Source organism: Drosophila albomicans, chromosome X, assembly GCF_009650485.2.
Source record: "Drosophila albomicans strain 15112-1751.03 chromosome X, ASM965048v2, whole genome shotgun sequence".
In the NCBI taxonomy this organism is placed as follows: domain Eukaryota; kingdom Metazoa; phylum Arthropoda; class Insecta; order Diptera; family Drosophilidae; genus Drosophila; species Drosophila albomicans.
This window is the reverse complement of record NC_047627.2, coordinates 18,192,674-18,203,264: the sequence shown is the minus strand read 5'-3', so window position 1 is coordinate 18,203,264 and position 10,591 is coordinate 18,192,674. Positions and strand designations below refer to the sequence as shown.

Genomic DNA, 10,591 nt, shown 5'->3' with positions numbered 1-10,591 from the left:
AAAAAACATTGCAAATTGAGTAAAATATTACAGCAATATGAATACGTAATCTATATATAATTTGGCGTTTATGATGCATAATTATACAATTATAAGCTAATAGTATATATTGCTTATGTTACAATAACATGTGTGTTTTCATTTTTTCTATCAGAAACCTGAACATGAATAAATATAATAAATTAGCTTAATATTGCTGCAGTTTCTAGTAATACCAAACGTCTTGTTTATTATTTAAGAAGTATTTCTTTAATTTATGACACGTTTGCCATATTTGTTATTAGATTAATTATTGCATAATAAATTTATTAATTAATATTTCATGGATTTTCTAAAAATTGTTTTAGTAAAAATTAAAATACCATTAGAAAACAGAAGAATATTCCATAAATAAACTTTATTGTATCTGCTGTTACATTTCAGTAAAGTGTTCAATGTTCCATTACTATTAAAAAAAAATAAACTTCTTTTTCTGCTACACTTGAAAAATTGCTTCTACTGAAGAATCTAGTTGGTCAAATACAACTGTGACTACAAAATATAATTAAAATGTTTGTGATAGACAAAATCATGCAAAATGAAGTACCCAAAATTTGATTGCCGAGATCTAAATTTGATCTATAAAAGTTGCTGCAAGCTACAAAACAAATAAAATCTAATGAAAAAATAACGATAAGAAGGATATGTTTTTTAAAAATTTGTAAAAAGTAAAAAGAACTTGCAATATTTAACAAAAACTGTTTTCTTATGTGAATCTAATAAAGTTATTAAAATTATTAACATGGGTTTATTTTTCGCGTTATACATTTCGATGCTTATGTCAAACAAATGAAATTAATTCATTAAATGAAAACTTCATTGCCTAGATTTTTGAATAAAACCCACGGGTTTTAAGTGTTTGAACTTCAATATTTATATTTGTCTATTTGGACAAACTCCACACAAATGTGCAAGATTCACTTATGTATATTGCATAGAAATATGAGTTGTGTTCTTATGATATTTTTGTCACATTTCTTTAAACCGTAAAATGATGATAAATTAAAAAAAAAAAATAATAATTTTGTACATTGTGGAACTTCATTAATATTGTTGTTGAGTATATTTGAGTGAAAATTGCCTTCCTTTGATCTTTATTTTGTAACAATTATTTATAGGTTTGGATTTTGTTGAGATTTAAATAAAATGTCATTGATAACATTTCATTTTCTATTATAGTATGCAAATACTTGCGTAGATAGTGTTTTCTAATAGTTAAGATTTGTTTTTAAAATCGATTTTTATTGTTTTTCTTTTTTTTTATTGTTGAGTTGAAGAATGTTTTAATAAAGCTGAACCACATATAAAATAGAAATTAATTAAACATGATGATAGAAGATTGTTGTAGAGAGGAAAGTATACGTAAGCAGAAGAAGATTAAATGATTCGAGATGGTTACGCTTGTAGCAATAAAAGGATGTATATAGAGGGAGATAGCGTTTATGTTTATCAAATAATTTCCAGAGAGCGAAAGAGAGAGAAAGAAATAGAGGAGTCAGTGTAGATGTATGTTTATGTGTGTGTGTGTGTGTGTGTGTGTGTGTGTGTGTGTGTGTGTGTGTGTGTGTGTGTGTGTGTGTGTGTGTGTGTGTGTGTGTGTGTGTGTGTGTGTGTGTGTGTGTGTGTGTGTGTGTGTGTGTGTGGTGTATGCGTGTTGTGAGAAGTTGTGATAGTTTTTCAAGGCTCAGTTATAAAAGATTTCTTAATTACAAGTGCATTGTAAAATGTAAGTATCATTTATATAAAATTAGTTTTTTTTTGTTTGCAAATTTTCAAGCTCAAATTGTAGTAAAGAATGCTTTAATAAAATAAATAGCAAAATATTATATCACTTAGTAAGGCATGCAGAAATATAGTATATAAACTGGGTATATTTATAGTAAGTTTGTATATATATAAATTTTTTTTGGTTTTTGAAATAACATTTCAATAGAGTAGCAACATCTAAGACATTCCATCATCGCTCCAAGTAACAGAAGGCTTAGCCAGTTCATGAGCGGATTGTGTGCATGTAAATTTTGTTGTAATAGCTAAATGATATAAATTTTCTTGAATATAAATAAATATTCTTGCGTCAGATATGCAGCGTTATTTTGAGATAATATCTAAGAAAAAACCAAAAAAAAAAAGTATATTGTTTGAACGATATTTTCGTAGCATATTTGATAGTTCAGTGACAGATTGATTGTCTGCGCATTGAAGCTAAGCTAATTTGTAAACAAAATTATTACACACACACACACACACACAATCTCGGGGATCGTTCTCATAAACGTGCTGCATTGGAAGATAATTTATTTTGCATACGACATAAGAACTTGTTGCATTGAATATATAGTAAATAGTTTATAGTATATATGCTAGTAGTAGTGTCCACATTTAAAATTCAGAAAGTTGCAAATTGGAGAAAACCGAATTTGTTGAATATGTTGTACATTAGCAAATTAAATTTGTAACAATTCATTCGATTCGATTATCAACAGTTATTGCTGTCACCGAGCTCAGCAAAAAGGCAAAAGAGTCGAGAGATGAGAAAGCATCTACTACATTTCGCGATTTAGAATTTACACTTTTTTTTTCTCTGTAGCAAGTGTGTATATAAATATTGTTATTATTATTTTTTTTTTGCCTTTTCTATTAACAGCTATAGCATACATATATATATATATATAATTTTATATATACATATAAATATTTTAATGCTTAAGTATTGCTCTTTACGGCAATTCTTGACTACAATATTTCAATTTTATTTAGTATAAGTAATTTGTTTCACAAAAAAAAAAATCCAACTATAAATTTGTTAAAATTTATTTTGCGTGGGTGGTTTTTGAGATATCTCTTCGACTTTTCGTTCAGTTAATTCGTTCATTTTAGTTTTAGCATTATCGTTTTTTTTTTGCAAGCATTTCAATAAAAATGCCCTCATAATATGTAGAACAAATGCCTAATATTTATGTATATATATATATGTATGTATGTATGGGATACACATATACATATACGAACATTTTGTATACTTATTTATGGGTTGCTTTTAACTAGCATATGTATATGTGTGTGTATATGTATATATTTATTTTAACAATGTATGTATTAGTTGTTGTATGTATAAGTAATTTTAAAAAAGCGTTTTCAATTATTTAAATTGGTGTTTTGATTACAAATTCTGCATAACATTCCTTAGCGGCTTTCAATATTTAAATATATATGTATATGTAGATGTATATGTATATGTATATGTATGTATAATAATTACTTTCGCTTTATCGTAACATGTTATTATAATTTGCAATTAGTTGGAGTTTCACTCAAATCGAATTCATTTTCAATTTTAAGGGTTTGTTTTCTGTTTTTTTTTCATTTTTTGGTTTTTGTTGTTTTGCTCTATTTTTGTTTTATTTATTTTTGCATTCTAAGTTTGCTGGCTTCAATTTGTGGATTTTAATATATTTTTTATATTTTATTGGCCGCGGCTTTGGGGCTAACAAGCTGCCGCCAGGCAAATGGCAAATGTATATTATGTATGTATGTTTATGTTTGTGTTTATGTATGTTGTATTTGTATGTGTATGTGTGTGTACTTGTGTATCTGTGTGTGGGAGGTAAAAACTTCTTGCAAATTGATTTAGTCAATAGATATCAAACCATATATTTTTTGTTGTATTTTATTGTGCACGAATTCGTTGACTCTGCTTCGGGGCATAGTTCCATCTCTCTTTTTTTTGACAATCTTGAAATTCAGCGCAACTATTTATCTTGCGGTTAATCACCACCTAAACTTAACGCCTGAACTATACGTGGATCAGCTTTACTACCTTCGCGGAATTCTTCTAAGGTGAGACGATCATCGTGATTCTTATCCATCTGATCGAATATCTTATCCACTCGCTTCTGCGGTGTGTTCTCATCCTCCGTTTGCGGTTGCTGACCCTGCTCGAAAAGAGAATGAATGAATGTGACTATATATTTGACAAGGAAGTGCGCATAGTTCGACAACACGCTGATCTCTTACCACCATCTGATATATGGCATCAACAATGTTGTACATTTCCTCCCGTGTTATGTAGCCATCATTATCGACATCGTACAGACGGAAGGCCCCTAAAGAAAGAAAAGACAAATACATGAAGAAAGCAATATATTAAGAAGTAAGAAAGCTTCAGTCGAGAATAATATAATGTAGTTTTAATTATGTGTACTAAAAATTGTGACTCTAGCTTTGAAGTTATATTAAATATATTAAAAGCAGCCAAAATAGAAATTTGAATAGCTTACAATGTAATTTCTCATCCAGATTTCCGCGTGATGTTATGGAAAGCGCACGAATGAATTCCTCGAATTCAATAGCTCCATCCTGTCAAGAATACACATTAGATATACGGAAATTGTAAATTCTTACAGGTACTTACATTATTTTCATCGAATACCCGAAACACCAATGAGGCAAATTTACTGGGATCCCCATCCGGAAAGAATTGTTTATAAATTTTGATGAATCCCTGTGAGCAATAATGGTAAACATAAAGAAAATCAGATAACTAATTACCCCATTAACACACGTGTATTTCCATATGTACATTCAAATACATTTCAAATTCTTATAAACTAAAGCAAACATGCAGCAAGCGCTAAAAGTATTTAAATTTTGCTTGCATATTCTTTTTGGTTCAATTTGAAAGATTTCTCGATTAATATTTATGTCAATATTTATTTTTTGTCAGACTGGATAGAACAGTCACAATGTATAGAAGATTAGTATTTTAGGATTTTTATTCTTACAAAATACAATTTAGTTAAAAGTTTTTACATTTTTCCATTCTTCTTTTAATAAAGCAATAGTTTAAATGGCTTGCGAAAAAGTTAATAAATGAAGAAGAGTTAACTTTTAAGGTATAAAAAGGAATATCGAATGACTGAATGGAATAGAAAAATATTTAAAAAAGTACCAAAATTAAATCGCATTGAATTGTTTAAAAAAAATTATACATTATAAAAAGAGATTTTCTTATTTAGGTTAGCAGTAAATAAATAAAACAATTTCCCAATGCAATGCCAAGAAAGGAGTCTGGCCACAGACACAAACAAAATGCGATGATGAGTAATCTGGAATGCCAGAAAAGCATAAAGTTGAAATATTTAATATTTATTTCAAGTGCCTTCCAAAAAAAATTAAGTAAATAAAAGATGCCGATTAGTATTTCTGTTGTGGTTGTTTGTTGTTCGCATTGGCTAAGTACGCGAAAATGGCAACTATAAAAGTCACAACTGCCTCCAAATATATGCGGAAGTAGTAATCGCATCTCTTTAAATCACTTTTTCATTGGAAAATCGATGTGGATAAACGAACACTAAACTGAATAAAATAGAATATGTATTGTTTGCTATAAACAGGGTATCTCAATGTCGAGAACTCTTGACTCTTGCTATTTTATGGCACAGCGCTTACAAAGAAAATACTTTAGACTTGTTTTTTTTTTTTTTTCGTTTTTGTTATGGTTTTATGGCTTTTTGCTAATAGGATTCTTTTGCGGTTAGTTATGAATACTATACATTGAATGCGAGTAGTTGAGAAAAACACAAGCGAAAATTAAATGGTTTTTAGATCAAAAATAATAAGTGAACAGCAAAACGAACTCAAATTGTACAATGCTCTACTTACTTGTTCAGTCAGCAAGCCATTCGGGCAGTCTTTGAGAAAACCTTTGTGCCTTTTTATCGTAGAATATTCAGAAGTCAATCGCAAGTCAAGATTCAGAGGAGTGTGTGTGTGTTTTTTTTTTTTTTTTGATTTTTGTTTTGGATAGCACACAGTTCACAGATCATTCAGGTAATAGATGAAGCCAGACCAGAGAAAAGAAATCACAGAGAAAAAGAGAGAGATGGAGAATAGAGAGATAAAGAGAGAAGAGAGAAAGTGGGGGAGAGTTGTTTCAAGATTAACATAGTTACGAATACGAATAGCTTAAAGTTGTTGACGAAACTTTAAAGATACATTTCGGTTTTTAGGTACAAAAAGAGATTATATTAATCTTATATATTTATTATATTTATACACAGAGAATCGAATGAGAATTATAAGTAAATATATATATATATATATAAAGGATTTATAGTTTATGAATAAAGCCAGGGATATTAGTAAATTATATTTGTGGTCGGAAAATAGCTGCATATAAATTCGAAAAATGTACACAATGTTAACGTAGTATTATACATAATTATGATTGCTATTATAATTGGATCTCAACACTTTGCGGTGCATTATTTAATGCCAATTAAGTTGTGCAGCATTTTACATGCCGATTGGATTGGCATGAAAAGAATTTCAACTTATTTACATGTTTGCGCATCGACTCGCGCTTAAATGAATTATTCATAATTATTTTTTATATTTTGACAGAATCTGAATCTGAATTTCGAAAGGAATGACAGCGAGAGAGAAAATCACAATTTAAGTAGAAGTTAAATTTAATTTAAAGGCGTTTCATTATTACTAAATATTGTACAAATTAGCACAAATAATCCATAAAAAAAAACAAATAGAAATTCAATAATTCAGTTCTCACCATTGCCGTATCTCCTTCTCGGTAACTGAAAGGGAACAAGAAATTTAAACATTATTATTTTATCCAAGGGCATTAAGCTTGTTATTTCAATAAAAAAAAGGGTTTTTTTATTAAAGTGTTTAATTTGGTTATAAATAATTATAAAAAAGACACAAATTATTAAATAACCAAATTAAATATAAATAAGTTTGAAAATAATAAGTGTTAAATTTATAAATAGAAAAAATTTCATTATCAAATTATTTATCTTTCCTATCTTTCTAATTAAAATTTAATACTTTGATTGCAAAAATAAATAATAAGTTTCCTTTTAACACAAAATAAATAAACAAATATATTTTTCCAATGAAAATCGAAGAAGTAATCTTTAGAATTTACAATTTTAAGCTTCCCCTTTATGCTGCACCACTCATCACAGGGTATAAATAACATAATCGGCAAATTAGGCAAACGGCAGTCAATCGGCGAACAGTCGAGTGAAGTGTGCACATGATTGTTTTGCTACGGCTTTTATCTGCCATCGAATAAAGTTTGTATTAATTGGAAAATGAAATTCATGTTCGTAATGGCATTGAGGACTAACCGAAGTGAAATCGTTTGCGTGTGCGAGCGAACACAACTCACAACTCACAGTTCGAAATTCGCAACTCGAAAGGAACAACTTGTGTACATTCAGCAACAAAAAAAAAATGTTGTAGAGTGCCGTCTGGGAAGGGGAGAAAGAAGGGGAAGGGGAGTGAGTCGCTTTGCACGCAATGCAAGTTGGCAAGTTGGCTGCACTGTCGCTGAGCGAGCTCAAGTTGGGAAAAGCGTTCGTCCTTTGCATCAAAATATAATTCATTATAAGCCGCACAAGCAGCAGCAAAAGGACCCCTCTGGCCTTTGGCCTCTGCTCTCCTGCCCTCTACCCTCTGCCCTCTGCTCTGTGCCCCGGTGCCCTTTGCCCCGATGCGCCTCGGTGTGTCCTCTTTTTAGCTCAGACCCCGGCAAATGAGCCAGTGGCACTCTTTTAAAAGTCTACGCACGCCAACGCGTCGTCTAAGTTAGCTTCGGGCCACGTTGATGTCGACTTTGGAGGACTTTTACTGCGGCTGCATAAATAATACATGTGTGTTAGTGTATGAGTATGTGTATGTATGTGTGTGTGTGTGTGTGTGTATCTTCCACCTTATGTGTCCCTCTGTGTGTGTTGATTTAGCGCCGCCAGCAGTAAAGCAAATTAGTTCATAGCCAGGCACATTGAGTACGCTACTCAAAGATGCCCCTTCCATTCCCCTCCCTTCCCATCCCTTGCCATTCTATCCCTTCCCAAACTCTACCTGTGCCCACCTAACCGCACCCTCCATCTACCTCAAACCATCTTTAAGGGTGGCAATAAAGAAAACGCAAAAAAAGTTTCCATTTAAATGTACTATACAAAAAGCGGCATTTCTTTTCGTTTTTCCCAATGTGTGTATCTTTTTCATCCGCCAAAAGACGTGTTTGTGTGTGCGAGTGTATTTGGCCTGAAGTGATTGTTAATCATTTTTTTTTTTTTTTTGGAAACTTTTCATTCATGCGCTTGCCAAAAATAAAATGAGCAATAAGCCGCGTGGCATTTGACTTTTCCCCTCTTTAATCTCTAAATTGAAAGTGACAATTACAACAAATATCTTTTGGTTCCCCGAGTATCAGTATTTATTTGTACCACAAACACAAATGATACTTAAAATGAATCTACATATATAGAAATATTTTATTTTATATTGCATACTAAGAAAGATCGTGGCTCAAGTCACGTTTGGTGCATTCAATAATAACTACAGTATTTATGATTCGATCCGATGAAAATTGTAAAAGTTAAAGTTGCTTCTGGTCTATTTTGTTCCCTACTTGTCTAATTTGGAAAAAGAATTTTATAGACATATCAAATATAACATATGGTATAATTTAGTAGCCTTTTTAGTATTTTATTTGTATATATTTTAATTGTGCATTGTTTTGCTTTTACTTAACATAGGTAGGAAGTAGAAGTATACCAAATTTGGATTCTTCAGAATATTAATTCGGTATATTTTTTTAATAATTCAGCACTGTTTTATTTTTACTTAAATAAACCTTCAGTATAATTTAGTAATTTTTTCAGTTTGGTATATTTTAATAACACACTATGTTGCTTTTATTTAAAATTAACAGTGGTTTCTCAGAGCCAAGCACACTCGACAATAGATTTCCTACATGTTTTAATAATAACTAAAAGTTAATTGAACAAGCCTCGTTAAGCATTAAATGCAACAGAAGTATTTAGTATATTCGATACTTTTTTAAGCTATTTCTTTAAATACGAAATTGGACTTTGGTATAAAAAACAGCTCTGTAAATGGTAATACGAGTTTTAAGGATAGAGTATTTCACAGTTGCTTTTTTGTTGTTCACTTTTTTGGGTGAACTGATTTAATTTAACTTTTTACGAACTCACACTGCTGCGCTTAACTCTGCACCTCGACGCACACACCTACATTGCATGTAATGAGAGCTTACCGCCTGGGAGTGGTCACATAGTACTGCTAATTAATGAATGGCTGCCAAAGGCCTTGCCATCAACCACATACGAGTATTCACAGAAAAATATGCAAAAAAAAAAAACCAACATCAAACGAAACGAGAAGAACAGAATATAAATATATACAAAATATAAGTGAGCTGCGCTGAAATTAAGGCCCAACATCAAGATTTTCTCTTTAAGCGCTGATCAAGTGATCAAGGATAAAAAGACATTAAATTTCATTATGCAATTTAAAATATATTTCTTAAGAAGGCTACTCTCTATTATTTAACTATATTATAGTCAAAATTGAAAGACAACATGTAAAAAGTCATTTATAATATTAGTTAAAAGTGAAAATAACATAATACCCGCTTTAAACAATTTTCAATAGGTACAAGGTATTTTTGAATCCAGCTGAGACTTGCATGTGGGTGATTATTTATGTGCGGTGTGATTGTGTGTATATCTAGGTGAGTGTGTGTGTGTCACACACTGTTTTTAGCTGTTTGCTCTGTGTATCTTCATGAACATGTGGTTGCATGTGAACTCGTGCTGGCTTTAAAGCTGATTAAGAAACTAACAGTTTCAGTTAAATATTCAGAGTACAAACTCTACTTTAAGCTGCTCCTATTTAATATTTACAATTTCGGAGATAATTCATTTATTTTTTAAGAAACTAGATTATAATAATCGAATAATACCAAAGAGATGTCAATTATATGTAATCATCATTATTACTTGCATTGTATTTTTTATTTATTTTTTTTTTCACTGTTTAAGCATTATTGATGTAAATTTTATGGCATTTATGTATGTATGTGCAAATATTAAAAAAATATACATACTACATAATGAATTCATCCTTCACTTAACTATAACCTTAAAACTGTGTTACTATTCAAGGCACTTTTTAAGTTAAATTGTGAAACATAATTTGTCTTTTGTCTTCAGTTTTACTGCTAATTGTAAATTAACTACAACCCATTCAGTGTGATACGTATAAAAACATTTAGTTGATCTTAAAATGAAGAGAATGATTCAGAAAAATTAAAATTAAATCTTGGCGGTTAACACTAGACATTTAAAAACATAAATAAAATAAATAAATCAATAAAAAAATAACTCAAATATACAATAGAATATGAATTTGAATGGCAAAACTATACGACTTCTGATATTAATTTTGTTGCGTAATTAAACATAATGTGAAATATGAATATGTGGAGTACATATGTGTATAAGGCAATAATGTGCCATTTGGATTTTTAATTACAGCTAATTTCATTTCGTTTAAAGCACTTTGCAAGAGCCCGCGTTGTAGCTGGCACAATATTATGCAGCATGTTGACTATGACTGGAACCAGTGTCAAGTTGCCAGTTTGCCAATAAAACGAAGAGTGAACGGAGCGTGGGGAAAAGCAGCACAAGCAAGCACTCGAACATCATTGGCAGCCATT

General features: G+C 30.6%; 1 protein-coding gene across 5 annotated transcripts in view; it reads right to left on the bottom strand.

The window, feature by feature from the left end:
• Positions 1 to 3,524: 3,524 nt before the first annotated feature.
• Positions 3,525 to 10,591, bottom strand: part of LOC117577482 (frequenin-1) — a 28,435-nt gene continuing 21,368 nt past the window's right edge. For all 5 annotated transcript variants that reach the window (XM_052003134.1, XM_034262362.2, XM_034262363.2 and 2 more), the window contains 6 exons: positions 6,608 to 6,632; positions 5,701 to 5,749; positions 4,451 to 4,540; positions 4,317 to 4,395; positions 4,054 to 4,142; positions 3,525 to 3,971 (listed from right to left, as the gene is read on the bottom strand). In XM_052003134.1, the coding sequence (XP_051859094.1) occupies positions 3,804 to 3,971; positions 4,054 to 4,142; positions 4,317 to 4,395; positions 4,451 to 4,540; positions 5,701 to 5,749; positions 6,608 to 6,632 (500 nt within the window). In that variant the 3' untranslated portion in view covers positions 3,525 to 3,803. The remainder of the gene's footprint in view (positions 3,972 to 4,053; positions 4,143 to 4,316; positions 4,396 to 4,450; positions 4,541 to 5,700; positions 5,750 to 6,607; positions 6,633 to 10,591) is intronic.